The sequence below is a fragment of the Hirundo rustica genome, chromosome 4 (assembly GCF_015227805.2).
Source record: "Hirundo rustica isolate bHirRus1 chromosome 4, bHirRus1.pri.v3, whole genome shotgun sequence".
NCBI lineage: Eukaryota > Metazoa > Chordata > Aves > Passeriformes > Hirundinidae > Hirundo > Hirundo rustica.
The window spans coordinates 13,193,424-13,214,012 of record NC_053453.1 but is presented as its reverse complement, the minus strand read 5'-3'; the positions used below and the strand labels follow the sequence as shown (position 1 = coordinate 13,214,012).

Below are 20,589 nucleotides of genomic sequence, written 5' to 3'. Positions count from 1 at the left end.
GCGGCTCCGGGAGGGGGAGCTCCGGGCGCGCTGCTCTCCCCCTCCCGGCCCTCCGCTCCCGGCAGCCTCGCGGCCCTGACGGCGCCTGCGGCCCGGCGGCCCCCGCCGAAGGACGGCCCGGAGCCCCGCAGGCGGAGCCGTCAGCGCGCCGGGGAAGGTGCTGCTGGTGGGTTTTGCGGCGGCGGCCTGAATGTGAGTGAGGGTCGCTACAGATCCTGCCTTGCTTTGTTGCTGCCGTGGTCGAGCGGCGTGAGAAACCCGGTGTAGGAGCCGCACGAGGTTGTAGGGCGCAGCTGTTGCTGGAGATAAACGTCCACAGCCTTACATACCTGCGCGGTGCGGAGGGAGGTGACACGTGTGTAAGGGCTGTCGGCAGCACCTGCGGTCTCCGAAGTAGCTGAGGCGTTGCAGGGTGCTAGGATGCCGTCCTGCTCCCACCCCGCTCCGGGAGGGTGCTCCTGGGCTGAGCCTGCTGCCCTGGCCTGCGGGACTGAGTGTGGCAATGCCTCCTGTGGACCGAAGACCTTTTAAAACTGGCCTAATGGTTCACGGGAATGTAAGTGAGCAAATCAGGTACAGATAGATGAAGGAGGGGGAGAATAGCAGTTCATTACTTTAGCAAAGAAGGACGAATTAGATTTAATTATGAGTATTTTAGACTCAGAACAGGAAGTGCCAATACTGAAACTTCATGCATAACTAGAACTTTGACCCTTGGTTATCTGTACTGTGATTATTTTTACTTTTTTCCCAACTATATCAGCATGCTGTTGTGCAGATATGATAGTTTGTGTTGCTTACAGTCTTGGAATCTAATATAGTCTGTGATTTTTATTTTTATCTGCACAAATCTGCACAAATTATTGCAAAGATTTTTAGTTTGAGAGCAGACACTAAGCTCTGTTTGCTGCAGCCTCAGAAAGGCTAAAGAAAAATGAATGCAGGTAACTAGAAATTTAGCAAGACCCATATTTTCAAGAAGTCACCTTGATTTCTGTCTTAAGTATGTGTTTGTATGTTCTGTGAAATATACCCATTTCTTGGGGCATGTTTCACATGTGGCAATGTGGTTAAAAAAATAATGCAAACTATGATTACATTGGTAATGGGTAGTATTTTAGAAATGTATAATTCATTGAGGGGTTTTTTTGTTTGTTTGTTTTGTTTTTTTCTTAATTTGATTAATAACATAACATTGGTACCAAAATAGTTTAAACAAAATCTGCCAGTGGGAAACTGCTGACTCTTGAATTGGCAGCTGTCAACTTTTTTATGCTCTGTTTTATATGTATTCCATAGAGCTTTTTAAATAAAGAACAAGGCAGTCGCTGAGTGTTTGCTTTTGGAAGCCTCAATATGGCTCTAGATGTCGAAGCTCAATTTAAATTATTTCATTTTAAAAAATTAAATTTCACTTAAAACTCTCATGATACTGAATTATTCTTTAAATATATCTGATTTCTCTCAGTGTGCAGTTCTTGGAAAGAGAGGGATTACCTGCAAGCTTTAAGGGCTAAATAGTATCAGGTTTAATGTCGGCATTACCGCTTTACCTTTGCTATGCTGTGGTATGAATTACAGCTGGATTACTTGCTGTGTGCGTGGATTACATTCTCCCTCTATTTGTTCTAATGAACATAAAAGAAGAAAGACGTAAGGTTCTTTATCTCTGTTACATTTTTCTAAATGGTTATAGGTCTAAATGACACTAGAAAACATCATTAGACTTTTCAGGGGAAAAAATAAAACCTACTTCTTTACTTGAAACCGGTGTTATCTGATAGAGGTGTCTGTCTAAGTCTGTAAAATACTATGGCTGTTAAATGAGCTCTGATTTCTGTAAAGTGAAAATGTCCTGAGGTATCTAACCAGTGTTGCTTTATATTTAATTAAAATACAAAACCAGCATAGAATGATTTGTTTAAAACTCACTATGTACCATACTTTGACAGGTAATTATAAAGAGGAGGACAAGTGCTACAAAAGTAATCCATTGAACTCTGGTGTTTAATAATTTTACAGTTAGCCAGGAAAGGGTGGGAGAGCGTGTAATAATTGTAACTCCTAAACTGGCATAAAATTACTAAGAAGAGAGAGGTCTCTGATACAGGATGAATGAAGTTTGCTTGTGAAAGAGGGCTCAGCAGACCTTTTTCAGTATATTGACTCTATGAGGCTGTATCTGGAGACAACAATACACACTGTACTTGCAGGGTGAGAGCAGCCTATTCGAGGAAGCAAATGCTAAAAGACTCAAGGTTGTGTTATACAGTGTGCCTGGTCTCCATCCATACACTGTAAGACAGCCATGGATTAATACCAGATTGAAGCCAAAGGTGTGCCAGGAATGTTTTGGTAGAGAAGACGAGCAGAAAAAGAAATGGCATCTCTTTTTTTGTGGTATGACTGCAGCTGTAACGATGCGATGCCCGATGCCAGCTGCCACACTTTGCTCTGGGGCCTTCGGGCCATAAAAGTTCACTGTCCTTTTGTAAGTGCCACCTCTGATGTTCTCTGAAAGTGTTCCATAGTCTGTTGCTAATCAAGTTCTTGGCTTGAATTGACATCTTGGAGTGGGAGGAGCAGTAAGGGAGCAGAAAATTTATGTAAGTGTGGTTTGCATGTATGTGCTAGACAGATATGCAGCCGATTCGCTGGAAGTTACAGGCTGAAATTTACTGTGGCAGTAGCCCCCGATTCTTTGGTATCTTTCCGATACTTTGAGCAGGGCAGTGAGTTTTTTCAGTGAGTGAGTGCAGTGGTTTTGTGTTTATGGTCTTCCCTAGTTCGATGAGGCTAAGAGGCAGAGTTGAGTATTGACCTAATCTTGTTACAGTAAACAAGAAGTAAAGACTTCTAAACCTTCTGTTGATGTGATTGTTGAATGCTTAAATCTTTTGTTCCCAGTAATTTACAGTAATTGAGTCTTTTCCATTCTAGTGCTTGTGCTGCTGTCCTCATTAGTGTTTATTCCAAGATAAATACCATACATGAGACTTGTAAATACTGTACATGTTCTCTGGTTTTGTTTGCTGAATGTTACACCTTCCAAAATATGTTAGTCCCTAATACTGACGATAGACCTCATGTCCTTAGGTAAAACAGCAAAGACAGACAGCAGGCCTTTTGTAGCTGCTGCTGCTATCTCCTTTTAGGCAGTAGGCATTTAGGGATCTGAAATGTATGGAGAAATAAGAGCAAATAGAACTACCAGTGTTCCCTTATAAGTAATATGAGCACATAGTGAATGTGCTTTCAAACTGTTTTTTTTTCCTTGAATTACTTTTTTTTTTCAGACCTTAACGAACTTGGAAAGTCAAGGAATTTGGGAGTAGGGAGGAGGGAAGGAAAGGAAGTAATAAGGTTGTAGATTTAGGACCTACAGATTTCCTGAAGTGCTACAGTGATCTTCTGATGGGATAGATAACCCTCTTCCTCTATCTCATCCTGTACTCAGTGATTCTGTTTCTAGCTATCATTTGAAACTACTTGAGCAGTTCAGTGTAAATAAACCTTTTTTTCTCAGTATTTAGATACAGTAGGCAAATCCCAGGGATGATAGCTCAGGCATGGTTAGTTTTGGTTCACTTATTAGCCATTGCTGGTTAAATCTGCTGTACTGTCTAGCTAACAATTGGCAGACACAGCAAAAAGCTTTAGAAAAGACTTGCTCTGTGATCCATTTGCCAAATACAGAATTTAGTTCCTCCTCTGTAATCAAGCTGGAGACAGTTGATTATAGCTGAGATTTATCATGCCAGTATCCTGCTTGTTGTCCTTCCCCTGTCTCTTTGGTCAAGTGACTCCCATTGCTGGAAAAAAATATATTGAATCTCAAATTCCTCCGATTTAGAAGTATCTCTTGTTATCTCTAAACAGTAGGATTTCTTTCAACTATAGAACATGAATTTGATGAGAAGGGACAACTTCCAGAAGATTGTAGTCTCTTCTGGAGTTTGCTGTCTCCTAACAGATGGAGAAAGGTTTCAATCCTTGAGCAAGAACACAGATAGTCTGATTCAGAGGAAGCAATTGGTAGGTAAGAAATGTCATGTTGGATTTTTTCCATTTCCTTCCCTTTTTTTTAATCTACCTTTGTATTTCACTGTCAATGACACTTTTGGCATTGTGGCCATGAAAACATCTTCAAGCTCGGTTTATATTGCTGTGGCTATGTTTTTCTTGAAGTTAGAAAAGTACTTGTTTTGATTTTTCCCTCATTTAGAATATCTGGTTTAAATTACCTAACTTTAAATTGTAATCTCAAGTGATCTCACGGCTCAGTCCCTCTGCACAGAGGCCACCCCAGCTGTATGTGAGGTGCCTGCTGTTTGCCATGCTGGCTGGTGCCTGGCCCCTGCCTTGTCACAGGTATCTGGTGCTTGTCTGCACCAGCTCCCTGGCAGAGGCCGCAGCCCTGACACAGAATGCAGGAATGTACACGGCCAGCTCGGGCTTGACTCCTTGCCTGAGTTAGTAAAATTTCTTGGGATCCAGAGCATGGGGGTAACACTGCCAGGTGGTGGCTTTGTCTGAAATCTTTGCCATTTTCCCCAGTGCTCTTCCCTTTGGAAATGCTATACAGAAACAACCAAAGTGACTCATTTTATATTGAAAAAAGGACTTCAGTCTTACGCTGAAAAAGAGATGCTGTGTAATTTTTGAACCCACAATGTCCCTAAAAGTGTAGGGACATTTGCACCGAGCTTCACCTTTGCTGATGAGGCCAGCTGGAGCTGATTTGTTTCTGCATCTGTGGTACAGATAATCTTACCATGGATAATTGTGTGTTGACTCTATAAATAATGCACTTTGAAATCCTTGTCTTAAAATTGTTTTCTCTTCTTCCTGTTAGCTTCCAAGCTTACTCTCTATAGTCATTTCTTGGCTGACCAAGGGTTACTCTCATCTCTTGGCAAATGTATGTCCTATTCATATCTTCCCACCTGAAGTGAAATGTTACACCAAGCATGGGGAAACCAGATTCTAGCACTATAAAAAGCCAGCTAAGTCCTAGTAAGAAATAATCATCCTAATGTTTTACATATGCTCCAGTTGAGTCTTGTGGTTTAAACCAAAAATGACTGACACACGTGAAACATTTGATACCTTGGAAAGATACTTACTGCATGCTTCTTCTCAGAGACATCCTGTTACATATTATAATAGTTAAATGTCTTCAGGTAAAACTGATTCATTTGTATGGGCTTGCTTCAAGTTGGACTTATAATCATCTTGGTTTGTTTGCTTACTATCCGTGTTAAAACTCACAAGAATTGTTTGGAGTTGAGTTATGCCTCACTTTAATGAGATTACTTTTCTATTAGCTTATAGATGTAATTATAGAAAGTAATTAAAATGCCTCAAAGGAAAAATATCCTATGTCTTCAACTGGTGATCACCTACACATTTTTAACCAAAAGTTTTTCTAAAATTTGGTGTGAGTGTGCGCTTCTGAGATGATTCATGGAAAGCTGGAACCATCCACAGTGGATGACAGGTTGTTCAGGGCATTGGAAGTGGGAGAAGGGAAAACAGAATCGCACAGCTGTGCTGCTACAGCAGTTCATGCACCTTGGTAGATTGTTGTACTGGAAATCAACTCTGTGTTTTCCCTGTGTCTTTCCTGCCCCATTATTCTATAACAGAGGCTACATCAATGAGTGTATATACTTGGAGTGCTTTAAATTAAGATCTGCCCTCTAATAGCTATGTGGCCTTGGAAAAGGCCTTTCTTCACACAGCATCTGAAATACTGACCATGCTTCAACAAACTTCAGAAGACTCAACTTGAAAAAACTAAGTTAATACCTATCTGAGAAAAAAAAAATTATATATATATGTGTGTATGTGTGTATATATATAAAATAGCCATTATATATATATATAGGTATAGCAGACATTTAAATTGTAGACATAAAAAACTCTGATTGTAAGCAGTGATGAGAAATTTGTTAAATTATGAATGGAGAAATAGTTTATTGAAAAGTAGTAATTTGTATGAGAAGTTAATTTCAGTGATGAATGGTCAAGACACACAGAGACAGATTATGATGTAGTTGTCACTTGGATTCTCAGAAGTTTATTTGCATTTATTTCATTCATGTGCAGTTAGGTCTGAGTTTCTTTAGTTTGCACAGTTAGAAGTCATAAATTATGCAAGTTAAAGTGAAAACTTTAGAATTAAGAAGCTGTATGTAAATACAGAACTAAAGAGGTTTTTAAAGGGAGAGGAACAGGTTAACAATGCCCTGCAAACACACTTTTGTATCTGGGTATGTTTTTCAGTGTTGTCTCTTGAGTTTTTTTCTGTACAAGGTTAAGAGTTTGGTTTCTCGTTTGTGAGAGCTATTGTGTGTAATAAGGGAAACATGAACAAGTGACCTCTTCAGGAGCTGATTTGCACATTCACTTTGGAGGCTGTGTATTAAGAGGTTATCACTTGTGGTTATTCATGCAGCTTTCTAAATAATAGATTTTCTTACCTCTGGCAAATAGCGTGCTTGAAAGACGAGTGAACTGATATATCTAAAATGTCTGGAATGAGGAAATACGCTGAACTGACATTTATGCTGCTTTTGTAGTAGGTTTTGATAAAGCAAATTGAAACCTAAATGTAGGCTTATTCAATCTTCAAAACAAAACAGTGTCCCTGACTGGGCAGATCTGTGTGGCTACCTGGATTTTGAAATGGTGTCAGAATATTCCAAGGCAAACACAGAAAAATGAGTAAAAAAATCATATATAGATTTTAGCATGAATTTCCTAAAATATTATAATTTTGTAATAATGCTACTAGTAATAAAAATAATAATAGCAATAAACCTTATGTGATTTATATCTATTTTCTATTTTGTCTGAGAATTTTTAGCTCTTTGGTAATTTGGTTCAAAAATCTGAAGTTTCAGCAGTCTTGTGAAAATCAGCAACTGTGCGGAGACAGCTTCAATAATGTGTCCCAGAGAACAATATTCCATGTGGCAGGAGCACATTTGCAGCTTGTACTGACAGCTGGCACATGACTACCTGCAGACCAAACAGAGCTTATCCCGTCTCTTTGGGGAGAGGGACAAAGCACCGTGGACACAGGATGAAATGATGAGGCTGCTGAGGGACAAAGATGCTCAGGGTAACAGAGATGGAGCAATTTACCATTCAAACGTGCGTATTTTTAGGAGAAAAAATTCCATTATTTCTGTGCTTAAAAAACAGCTTGTTAAGAAATGCGTTGATTCACCAGGTGCTGGGTTTGGATCCCAAATAATAGAAAAAACAAGGTTTAAACAACAGATTATATGCAAGTCCTGCAAAGATGTTATTCTGGGCTAATTTCAGTGAAGTTACTCTTTCTCTAGAAGTCATTTGTATGGAATGATAAAATGAGATAGTGATATGTGATCTTGATATTGAATAAAATCTGGTGTCGTGTTTTTCACAGAGCCAGATGAAGAACGTGTCACCTAAAAATGATAGCCTGTTTTCTCATAGTACAGCATTGTTTGTTACCAAACCATCTCAGCAGTCCCATCCTACTCTGCAATGCCTTTTCTTAACAGTAAAAAGAAATGACATTTTATATTTTTAGATTAAGTAAAACATTAGAGAAACATTAAACATTTCTGGTTTATGATAGATATGGGGAAACATTTAATTAGTCCTTAAAGCAATAACGTACATAAATTACTTTATTTTGTTATTGTTATGCAAATATAATTAAAGATGGAAATAGAGATATGGTGAAGTATTTTACCTCGTAAGTATAAATAAATAAAAATGTGTCATTGGACGACCTTGAATGTGAAAGATCTGCCTGAGGAAATAGGTCTGTTACATGGTACAAAGCATGAGAGGGTGACAATAATAAATTTTCCTCTATTTTGCAACAATCTGGAATGTAATTATTTAAGTTGGGTGTTTGAATAAATGAACGGGTGATTTGTTTATAAATTTGTACATTTGGCCAAATAAAAGATTCTACTTCACATATAAAATCACCCACAAAATTCTGATTTGCTGACAGTATTTACCTTTGAGAGTACTCTATATTTCTAAAATACAGAAATATTTTAGCATTTCAGCTGATGGTGTCTGTCCTAAGTTTAGGGCTGCTACTGCATTTCCGTCCTTGGAGTACAAAAATGGTGAGGATTTGGGTCAGCAGTACTAGTGCAAAGAGATGGTGGGGGCTGTCCTTGTGATGTAAGCACTGGACACAAGGTTTGAGGTGGTATTTAGCTCCAATTCTTGTTTCATGTTGGACTTAGCTGAGCATCTCCTCCAGCAGAACATGCAATTTCTGTACATAAGCTTTCCTTGCTTTTCTTTGGTAGGCTGTCACTCAAAAAAGTGCGTAGCCAAGATTCGCTTGCTCCGTTGCTTTTTTGCCTGGGGATTTTTGGCCTTGCTGAGCTGAGAAATCTAGAATTGAAATTTGTCATTTTTTCTGCAGTTGCAATGCGTCAAGTGGCAAATGCTGGTTACACGTGTGGAATTGTGTCATTACAGGAGTGATGAATTCCTACTTAAGTCTTCAGTTCCTTTTTTAATCAAGTTAATACCCTAAATCATTAATACCCCCTTTTATAGCTGTAGAAACAGGCCTTGACACTACAGTTAATTCTAGGTCTTCCTGCTCAATGATGTGAAGACTGACATTGTCACCAGGGCAGGGTATTCACACTGCTATCATTTTCCTGTCTGTCTGATACTTCAGTGATACCTTGGAGCTTCATATTTGTCTCTCAAAATCCTTATAAAAGAAGTAGGCAAGTACCCAGAAGCTTCAGTTTACGTTTAGGATAATTAATTGCACTATTTGAAGCATTTTTTGAAGTTCTATTTGACCCTTCTTTCTTTTCATGCTTTTTACTCAGGAGAATTAATCATGTTCTGGGAAGTGCTGTGTGTGGCTCTTTATGGAATTTTGTCATTTTTAGGATATTTGGCCACGTAAATGTAAAATAATGATAGTCTAGAGATTATTTCTCATGTCTTTTACAATTATCCTGACAAATGCCAGGTTATCCCATAAATAAAAGAATTTCCAGGAAAACATCAGGTTTATCCTACTGTGTTATATACAAACGCTCTCCTTCTTTCCTAGATTAAGGAAGTAAAAATTCGGTGTCTTCTTTTTTTTTTTTTTTTTTTTTTTGCACTTTGGTTCATTTCTGCAATTATTTGAGTTGTATGAACAATTATTTAAAAAAAACAAGAAAAAAGAAAGAAAAAAAAAAAAAAAAAAAAAAAAACCCTGCAGCCGTTTTCAGCTTGTGTTGTTCTTGGCACGGGTTCAGTTCTGGTGTCCAACTGGTAGGACCGAAACTTGGTGCTTAACAAGTGCCTGTAGTCAAAACAGTTGGTGTGTGCGAGCACAGATCTGGTATTTGCTGCAGCAGGTCATCTGCCGGATTTTTCCCCGTGTGCAGAATACCTAATCACGTTGCTGTGTTCCTCTGACGGCATCTGTGGCAATGTGAATCGCTTCACGTTCCAAAAGTACATGTTTACAGTCGTCGTAGAATCAGATTAAGTTGGCAGCCTGCTCCTCTCTGTAAGTGGCTCAGTTTACATTTCTTCTTCTAGCAGGATGTTTTGCATAATTTTGCTGATCCTACTCACTTGTAGACTTTGTGAAATGGAGAATCGTTTTAGTGGGTTTCTGTCAGAAAGCGAAGCTTGTGTTTATTGTAAATAAACACCAGCAGAACGGTGGTTATTTTAGCACTTGATAATTTCCCAATTATGTCATTTGACCTGGAATGAAGCTTGTGATTGTTGAGCAGTGTTTTATGCAGAGGATCAGTCCGGGGGTTGGAGCTGGCAGTTTATTTCCTTTGTCAGTTTACAAGAAGTATCAAAATGAAACCGACTGTGCTGTTTCCTTTCCAGTGCGCAGTGCAAGAAGGGTGGAACTGTTTGCGGATATTATTTCCAAACTTTTTCAGCTGGACTTGGAATAGTGTTTTTAAAAAAAGCTGGTAAAGGTATCCTTCAATCTTGTGACATTATGCTGTAGTTTGCTAACATCAAATACAATTTTATTTTTGTTTAACCTCACGTACTGGGTTTTGCTAGTGTTTTTTCAGACTGTGGCTGCAAAATGAAAGTGCTTACAAGGTGTTTATGAATTCTTGTTATGAACCAGCTGCCAGTTCCTGCAGGATGACACATTTCTGCAAGAGTCTAGGTTGTTCATTTTCTGGTTGCTGGCTTTTGCTTTTTGGGCATGTGTGGGGTTTTTTCTGTTTTGGTTTTATTGGGATTAATGCCAAGTGCATTTGCAAACTTTGAACTGGGATGAGTACAAGGTGGTAGGTTTCATTTACCGTTTATTGAAATTGTAAGTATACATTGCTCAACTTTGCACAGTGAAAGGCTGTGCAACAAAACACCTCAGGATATAATGTAAATAGAAAAACTGTAATCTGTGCATAGGTGGTGTATGAGTTACCATGAGTAACATCTTCATCAACAAGACTATGAGATACTAAATTTCATTACCATCTGCTTAAATACTGTAAATGGGGAGTAACAGTATTCATATTATGTTAGGGCAATTGGATCAGTTACTTTATGCTATTCCAAGAAAAAGGACTATGAACTCAAGTGTTGTGGTGAATACAAGCTTAAAAAGGAGTTTTATTATTCTATAAATGTTTACTAGCAGTAAATAGCTTTCTTACCTTTCTGAGTTTTAGCAATTAAATTTTGTCTATTTTTACCAAGCGTAATACCAAGCTATAATGCGTAACACTGGATCTCTGAGTTATTCATGGGTCAACCTAAAATTGATTTTTGCTTTAGGCCTCTAGTACACAGGAAGTCAGATCATGCTAAACAAGAGTAATGTTTCAAAATGACTTGTGCTGACGAAGTTTTATTATCTGTCTTCTGACAACATGAAGGGCTTTTTTTTTTTTTTTTTTTTCTTGGTTTGTTTAAAGTATCTGGGGGAAAAAAGCACTGAAAGATGAAAGACATATCTTTATGCTCAAACTGTATCATTACGTATTACCTCCATGAATGTCTGTCCTATTGATGGAGAAGGCACTAACTGGGCAAAAACTTTTCACTTGATCAATTTTGAGTAGCACATGTTGGGTGAGAATGTGGATGCAGGTGGGGTGTACAAAGAACTGGGTTTTTGTTTCTAGTCCAGATTAGAGATATCTGGAGTTTCAGGATCACATAAAGATCTTTTTTGATAGGAAACTGCAGTGCCTGACATATTTTACCGGCATCATATTTGCTGTAGTGTCACTGTAAGATTTGTTACGAGCTGAGTGAGTGCTTGATCTTGTCTATGAGAGCTGAGGCAAAAATTTGAAAAGAGACTTTCTAGTCAGAATGTGGTTTTGCCTCATTTTCCCACACGCTGTGCTTGTGGCTCTGAAGCTCATGTTGCCCCTTTATTGCTTTGCTTTTTTTTGCTTATGATTAGAAGGAGATGTGGTGTTTCCTGCAAAACAGCTGCTAGTATTCCCTGGTGGCCCATCAGAGAGGATCCAGTGGAATTACAGATTTAAAGGCAGACCTAGAGGACTTTGGCAGCTGCAGCAGAGATTTGGGGAAAGGCAGGGCGTTGCATTGTACAGGAGGCAGGAAGGAGGATTAAAAATGGAGTATAAGGGCATAGGAGAGAAGCTCTGGAGATTCAGGGACTGTTAGGTCTCCAACAACATAAGGACTTCACATCTACAAACAATTCAGTTTTGGCTGAGAAAGCTGGACTATATCCATGTTTCCATAGGACATGGAGAATCTCCTGGAATAGTTTAAGATCATTTGCAGTGCTACTGATGCAGTTTGCAGTGCGCCTTCGAACTATATGGAGCGCTGGGCTTTCAGACACTTGCCACTGAATAGAAAAAGTAACATATTAATCTGAAATTGATTCTATAGAAAACTAGGTAAATCAGTGAGAGTGATAAACTTTCCTCAGAGATTAGTGCCATTAATACATTAACTGTTTGACAGCAGCAGTCACATGTTGCTTGTCAGTTGCTTGCAGTTTCTGCGCTGAGACAGCTGAGTGGTTCCAGAAGGATTAATTTGGTAAAGAGGATTGTAACTTTGATTGTGCTCCTGTGCTCTTGGATTTGATGGCACCTGGTATTTAGAAAAAAAACAGAATATGTGGGGAACGTAAGCATCCATTTGGATGATGTATTTAAATGAATCAGAGAAATTATCTTTTAAACTGGAGCACATATAGCATTGCTGAAAAGTGTGCACAATTTAGGTTAGCATCGTATCAGTGATGATAACTGGTTTTCTAGTTGCCTTGCTGCATTTTATCATTTCTAGGGGCAAAAACTTTCATTCTTCCTTAGTTTCATCAATGTCCACTGGCTGTCACTGGTGTATGTGAACAGGGCCAGCCATGTCCACAGCTGTGTGAATACAAGTTCACCTGCTCTACTAGATCTAATCTGTCTACAGATGCAAATGCACATAAAAAGTGTCACACTGATTATCTCCTGAATATGTTAGTATGTGAATATTTAATTTTATAACAACAATTTGATGTGCAAATGTCTTTTATTCGCACATTAATTTGTTGCATAGGCTGTAAATAGTAGATTTGTACATTATATGTCATTCCTTTTATATATGTAAAATAGGAACAGACAAATTAGTAAAAAATTTTCAAAACAGTAAATTTTTACTTTTTTGACTACAAAAGTCCATTTGATAGAGGACGCTACCACGACCCTGGTTTAAGCAGTTGATTTTGACAGCTGATGGCCTTCTTTTTTTGTCATATAGTCCCATTATTTCTCTGAAACTTATTACCAGTGTCTAAGGGTGATTGGCTACCACATACGTTGTAAGGAACAAAGAATCAAAAGGCAACTTGAGAAGTTCTTCAGAAGGAATATACCAATATTCACTTACAATTTATGCCCTCACCATTGAGATTTGTCTGAGAATTCACACCTTTGTCAAATCCAGCCTCTTGCAACCATGCTTGCCCAGCTCAAACATGGGATTTTCTGCCCCTTTGGAGGGAATTACTCTTCCAGCTCTCCACTGTGCCGTGTCTGCAAGGTGTTGCTGCCATCTTCTTCTGCTGACACTGAAGTGACATTTTGTGAGGAAATGGGCAGATGTTACCAGTCCAAGGAGTGTCTCAGAACAACTCCGGTTGTGTGGCACTGGCTGCTTACATTCTTTCTCCTGTCTGACGTTACAGAGGTCAGTTTCCATTTCCATTTCCATTCTAAGAAATTTGAAGAAAAGCTCGGCAGTGCTGATGATATTCAAGTGTGTATTGGGGTCTGTCTAAAAGGTGGAAGACTTTCTGTAGCCGTATTTTGGGAGAAGAGGGGAGTTTGAGGAGGTAAAAGGAAATGCTAATTATAGCAGTTGGTTCTGATCACAAGAATGACCACCAATCTGACACACTCAGCTAAAATAAGCATTTTTTTTCCTTCCCTGTCTTTTAAGTACACATCTGCTGCCTAAAGTAGCGGGATGCACTTTATTATACTGTCCAATTACAACAGTGCTTCTTCCACTGTATCTCCCACTATATTAGAGGAAAAAATCAGAGGTTAATATACTGGTTTGAGAATGTACTGCGCTTGAGAACTAACAAGTTGAGAAAGTTGTCTTGGGAAAAGCACCAAACATTTAGCTTGACTAAAAATCCAGTACAAAAAGACTGGTATAAAATAACTTGCTATGGCATGTGATGCTTAATCACTTTAAAATATACATTTAGATAATCAGTATCTTAAATGTTTGTCATTCCAGAAGATTAATTTTAGTACGAGTAATATATTTCATTTCCAAACATATCCATAGGGCTGATATTGATGACACAGTTTACTAGAAAGCAGTCAGGCTTAAGAAAACCACTAGCTGTGATGAAAATTAGAATAATTAATCCTAAGTTTATGTGTGTGGAAAACATGTTTTCTCCCAAGTTTTACTTTATATATGGCTTGATTTGTTGGTAGCATAGCAGTTCGTTTTCATCAGTCCCCAAGTAATTGGTGGGAAAGCTGCAAATTTTGATTAGCCTACTTAAAATAAATTAAGTAGTTGCTGAGGAGGTTAGTAAATCTTGAAACAATAACTGTTATTTAATAAAATAAATAGTCCATGAATGGAACTATGCATTGCAGAATCAAAGGTGTTACCACAAACGTGAGGTGAAATGAGTGTAAATCCACTGCATCCTGCAAAGGACTTTTAAAGGCAGAGGCTGCACACTGGAGTGTGTGGTGGGGTGAAAGCTGGCAAATGATAGGGGACGTTTTGGGAGTGAGGATAGATACTTTTGTATTTGAAAAAAGATTAAGACTGTTTTGTACTTCAGTTGCAGGAGAATCTGGAGGGAATTCCAGCATTGGTAATTAATGCTATGAATGTGAAGATATGGAAATGCTTGATCTTAAATAAAAAGTGGGTTTTAGTCATTTGGGACCTAATAGAAACATTTTGGAATATTTTTTTAAGCATTTCTATTTGTTCTTGAGGTTATTTGCCTATTGCAAGTTAATCATGGATGAATCCTTCTGCTACTGGCAAGTTTTTGCTTGTGCGGATGCCAGACAAATTGTCGTGTTTTGATTCTCTGTGGGAAAATTTTCCTTAGTTGTCCTTGAAATATCAAACTAGTGAGTGCAGGGTCGATGATGCAAGTACAAAACCTTCCCATGTATTACCGGGTCACTGGTGCTTCCTTAACCTGCATTTGGTTGACTGGGTGATGCTGGTCAAGCTCAAAGAGTAGCACTCACTTGGATTCTTCAAGTGCTGAAGGCTTTAGACAAGGAAGAATTGCTGCATGCTGAACGAGAAACTCCAGCTTGTCCGAAGGACTCGGTCTATGATTGCATTCCGCTCGGTCTGTGATTACATTACTGTGGTGATTGTGGGGGTACCTGCCTGATCCCCACTGTGATCAGGCGCTTGGTGTTTGCGCACCAGCAAACTGGAGTCAGTGCCGATGTGCCAGGCTCTGCTGACCGGAAAATTCCTCTTCCCCCAGCCCGTCTGTGCCACCTGCTGCTGCCTCTGGCTGGGGAGCACGGGAGCTGGCTCGCTGCAGGGTCAGCAGGCTGGGAAAAGGGTGCCTCACAAATGGGGCCAACAGGACTGTTCAAGATTTACAGCACCCCTCAAAAATCTTATAGCAAAGATCAGCTCCTGTCTCTTGTAGTATTTTGTAGTTGTGCTGAAATTCACAGCACAGATCTGTCGCTTGCTGCACACCGATGCAGCCGGCTGGCCAAGCACTGGCACTTGTACCCTGGAGAATGATACAATCTGTAAAGTCTTTTTACTTAGCAATATAAAGAATAGGACATTTATATTTTTTCAAATTCTAATAATGACCCAACCAAAGCAATTTCCCTGAAGCCTACCTGTCTTGTGTGGGGTCAGCCAGGCCTTGCCTTTTTGCAGTGCGTGAGCATGAGCAGTGCTGACCTCCAGATGCCACATTTGTTACTGAGACATAAACTTCCTGGGTTTTTTGCACATGCCATTTGCTCTGTGTGGAAAAAAACCCCAAACTTTTACTTGGAATGGTGCTAGGAGATAACCAAGTGAAGCAGGCAGAGCCTGCCGCTGTGAGAGGGCCAGGAGCAGTAGACCTTTTGCTGCTTTTCAGTCTTCCTGTTGTTTTCCTTCCAGTTTCTCATGAAAATGAAACAAGATAGTCATAAAATAAACTGCCCAATAACCAGGTCAGATGAATTCACCATAACCCATTATAGGAGCAATCACCTATCTGTCACAGAGCATTTTCCTCAGTCACCTTAGCTGTTACATACTCTCCTTTCTTCTTGGCACGAAAGAGCTGGCAAACCAAGTACACCTCACACAGATTTTCTGGTAGATTATTGCCATTTATTTTACTATTTTTTACTTTGTTTTCAGGGCACTTCATGAGACTGATTTTGTCTAATTATCATTTGGCTTGATAACATTCACAACAGTAATGAACTGGTGTTCTTTGGAGTGATGAAAATCATTGTAGCTAGCATAGAGAAGAACAATTTCCTCTTTCCCAAATTGTAATTTTAATTTTAGCCTATGACATCTTGTAAAATTCCTTCCTTTTCTGTTACAGAACGAAGACACAGTTCAATGTGTAAACCTTCCCCTTCTCCAGCTTCTCCAGCCTGTAATTCCAGGACATCCCTAGTACAGATGAAACCGAAATCGTGTATCAGCGGCCATAACCCTGTCAGCAGCAACTCAAAGCCATTCAAAACGCCCAAAGACAATCTACTTACCTCCAGTAGCAAACAGCACACAGTCTTTCCTTCAAAAGTGTCACGGGATAAACCATGGTAAGTACCAAAATAATACTTACCAAAGATGTTGGTGTTCAGAATGTCTCTCTATATATATCACAATCATCACAAAAATTCGTATTCTCATTTTACCTAAGTTTACAGTTTAAGCCACTATACTTCTAAGGAAGGAAACTGAAATATTTTTAAATTAAGGAAAAAAAATTCTATATAGGAAGAGCAAGAAGGACTGGACTACCTTTTCAATGTTTCGTCAAATGTGTTTTTCTAAGATGCATATAGCAGAGGTATTGACCCAGTTTGCTGTCTTTAAGGTCAGTCTTCCATTACACTATCAGCCCTTAGAGCTGATGCTTTTAAACAGTTTAACAGGATAATTTTTGCAGAGTTCTTAATATTGGCTTAACTGATGTTCATGAAAACTTACTGGTTATAGTCTATTATCTTCAGTAGCAGCTGCTGTTGGAGTTCATTCTATATTTTGATGCCTTATAAGATGACAAGAAAATTCTGGCTGCAAAAATCACTATTTTTGGGGTGTCTTATATCATCATGTGATATAAGAACACATGCAGGCTTTGAGACTGCTGTGCCCATCCTCCCGTGACTGTGAGGATAGCAGCAGAGTTGCAAAAATATAAATGACAGCAGAACTGGGTCACTATTTTATCCCTTAAGAAACTGTTCTGTCTTCATTATCTACAGGAAAGATGCTTTGTGATTAGGCCATTAGGTTGGTGACTTGAGATCTGGGTTCAATTCCTCTTGTTATGCCTTGGTCTCTTCAGCTTCAGTTCTCCATCTGTAAATTTGAGATAGTGAGACTTTGTTTTTCTTAAGATTTATCTACTTTATAAAGATTCTTCCCTTTTATATGTAATACCTAGCATAAGAAGGTCATGATTTTACGTAGGGTTTCTGGACACAATTGCCTTAAAACAGTAAATCATTTAATGCATACTATTCACTCATGAGACAAAGAATATGCTCAAATTATGTTAAAGGCATAGCTCATGCTTTCTGCCTGAAACATGCACAAGTTGGCATGATTTCAAAGACAGCAGCTTCTGCCTAGCTGTAGAATTTACCTTGCCCTGGAAAAATATATTCTTCCTATAAATCTGCACCCACCATCTTTTTAAGCATGATGAGCATTGTGGGCAATTATTGTGTAAAATTCTGGAAACAGGAAATCTGATTGGTTAGACTATACACTCACATGTTAACTAGAATAGCAGAATAGCCTCTGTCTCATCTGTGTGTAAGTACCTCATTTACTAGTTGAAACCAGATATTATTGACTGAATAGTGACTTTTTCTCCTGAATGCTGGAGGGGAATTTTATACAAGTGAGGATTTTTTTATAAGTCTAATAAAAGAAAATCAGAAAGGACTTCAGAATATTAACACTGTTGTCTATAAACCTATTTCTCATCCTGTTACAGACAGCAACTTACATATCCACATTTCAGCAGGCTCACTGAATCTATAAACAATATCTTCCGTTCTGGCAACAGATGTCATTCTGGCAGTCAGTAAAAGCTGGAAGGGAACAAAATAATTGAGCATTTCCACCAATCCCTTTCCCTTTATTGGGAAAATTCTAAATATTTTCTGATGATTAACAAGGTAGATTTAACCATTTAAAAGTGTGTACTGTTCTGTTGATTGTTTGGCAATAAATATGACAGTAGTTGTATCCAGAATGACGTAATTCTTGCAGCCATGCTGGGAGATCATACTGCAGTTTTGTTTTGTTTGGGGAAAAGATGAGGCATACAGTAGTTAAAGATACTGTAATTACCACATAGCAAATCACAAACAGTCTGAAGAGAAGATCAATGAAATTCTCTTGCAAAGTATAGTGTTAAGTGTGTTAGATAATGTGACTTGTTAAAGAATAAAATCTGTCTGCTAATCATTGCAGGTTAGAGAGAGCTGACAGCTGTTACAGAAGAAAGTGTTTGTTACTATTCCATTAGAGGACTATAATATTTATTTAGAATACTAGAAAATATTCAGCAGATCTGATTTAAGGTGAAATTATTGATAAAACGTATTATTTTTAAGATTTTGTCTTCCATTTGGCTGCTGCACAAGCCATAGAATTTCTTGTCTTAGCTTTTAGAAAGAAATACTCAATTGACACAAACATTTGTCTCAAAAATGCAAATAGAATTCATGGTGTATCCAAGTGTTTTGTGGTTTATCATCCTCAGAAGCTTCCAGGTCTTCAGTGCTTTTGTCTCTTGTGTTCTAATCTCATACCAAGCATTTATTTAATATAAGTTCTTCCAGACAATGGTCAAATCAGCTCATTTCAGGAATTATATCACTTTAATGATTGCTTTTCAGACCTGGAACAACCTTTGTCAGGCTTGCCTGATTCTTTTGTACAGCATCTCCTTTAAATTTTAGTTGTTACAATTAGAATTTTGGGAAAGTCCCCTGCAACAGCATTGCTATCTATCTGTTGTTATGCCTGTCTTCATGTAGATCCAACTTCTGTTGTTAAATTTGTTATAGTTTTTGTTGAGTTGTCATCTTACCCACTGGCCAAGTAGCTCTCTCTTGTTCATGTCCTGTGTTGTTCTAAGATGTGCTCCAGAAGTTCAGGGTGCTCCATGGCTAGAGCTTTAAAAATCATGATTGGAATGATCAGATAAAAGAGATCTGGAACTGTTTAATTTCTTAGCTGCTGTTTTAATACTTCCCTTCTTGTAGCTGGAATATGAAGTATTATTGTGAGTACATCATCCAGAAATATCTGTCAGTTCTGCTTTTTTTCCCCTGTATCTCTACCATGGTTGCTATTATTACAGCAGTGCTTAAAGATGGAGCAGAGCTGGAGCACCACTGCACTGTGCACAAGATAAACGCAAACCATCATTTTCTGCAGCTCACAGTCAAGGTGGTGAAAAGTATAGCAGAAGGGTAGAAACTGGGGAGAAAAAGGCAAAGAACTGGTTGAAATAACAATAACAATGAACAAGTGATCATAATTAGTAAGCATAGCTCAGGTGCTTTATAAAAGGCATTCCTGCAGCCAAGAGCTCTCTTCCACATTGCTGACCTGTCCAAAGGGTGCTGCTTTGCTTGCTGCCATAGCAGCTTCTGGGTGCTGCCATGGAGGATTTAGGTGCTGTGATGCTGCAGGGTGTTCATTTCCACCTATCCATGATCCCAAGGCAGCATAAAATTGGGATAAAGTGTTGAAGTAAGCTAGTGCTGAGAAACCAGCTGAAGTAGATCTCCTTGCCCTCCCTCCACAAAGTTTAGCCTGCTAGAAGTGCTGAAAATGAAAAAAAAAAAAAAAAAAGATGGAAATGATGTGATTTTCATCAACACAGAGAAAACTGACTCTCTGTAAACAGAAAAAAAGATTCCAAAGGTATACCTGTGGGCAATACTTTAAAATTTATAATGTCACTTCTCAAAGTATTTTTTAATCATCTCTTGGCCTTTATTTCTTTGTATTAGGAAATACGATTGCTCATACTGAAGCTGAGAAAGTGAAGATAGTCATGATTTAAGGATATTCTTATTGCAGCAGCATGGAAGCAAAACTCAGCAGGGTTAACTATTTTCCAGTGTGTTGTTTCCCTGTATTTCACTGCAGACTGAACAGCATGTTATTTCATGTGTAGCTTTACATTCATTTGAATTAAAATGTCTCTTTGAGTTAATGAACTTTACCAAACACTGCACGCTCCTTTTTATAACTTTGTCTCTTCATTATTTAGTTCCCCTCAATCCTGATTCCATCTGCAAATGTTATCACCAGTAATCTTATCTTTATTTCTCCAGTCCACTGAAGTTTTTGGTCAGACTTGGTGGCTAAAAATGTCCCTAGTAAAACACCCCTAATGGATCACAAATCTTAGAAAAACTGGATTTGAATTTCATATTGTTTAACATTTGTTTTTAAATCATTCTTATTCGTGTTTTATAAATGTTTTCAAAAACTGGAACAGTTTCGTAGTTATCTTTGTCAGCTTAACTGATGGTAACCTCATCAAAAAGTAAAATATTTCTTTGCCAGAATCTGATTCTCAGCAAAACCATGCCAACTTACTGTTTATCAGTTTATTTTTATTAGCTTTTCCAATATTTCTTCCAAGAGACTTTGGTTTGGGTTTTCAGCATGGATGCAAGAGCAGCACTCAGCTAGCTTCTCTTAAGATTCCAAGATTCAATTAGAAATTAATACGCTGAGACCCAATATTGCCCCAACTCTTTTGTAACCTATGGGCACGTTAGGCAGATTGCCTTGCTTAAAAAGAAAAAAAAAAAAAAAAAAAAAAAAATCATT

General features: G+C 38.5%; 1 protein-coding gene across 6 annotated transcripts in view; it reads left to right on the top strand.

The window, feature by feature from the left end:
* The window catches only part of ATXN7L1 (ataxin 7 like 1), a 111,958-nt gene that overhangs the window by 64,234 nt on the left and 27,135 nt on the right, over positions 1 to 20,589 (top strand). For 4 of the 6 annotated variants that reach the window (XM_040061900.2, XM_040061901.2, XM_040061902.2 and 1 more), the window contains one exon: positions 16,091 to 16,313. In XM_040061900.2, the coding sequence (XP_039917834.1) occupies positions 16,091 to 16,313 (223 nt within the window). Of the gene's footprint in view, positions 1 to 378; positions 557 to 9,967; positions 9,987 to 16,090; positions 16,314 to 20,589 lie in introns of those variants that run through there. The other 2 variants (XM_040061903.2, XM_040061905.1) reach the window with 2 other exon arrangements.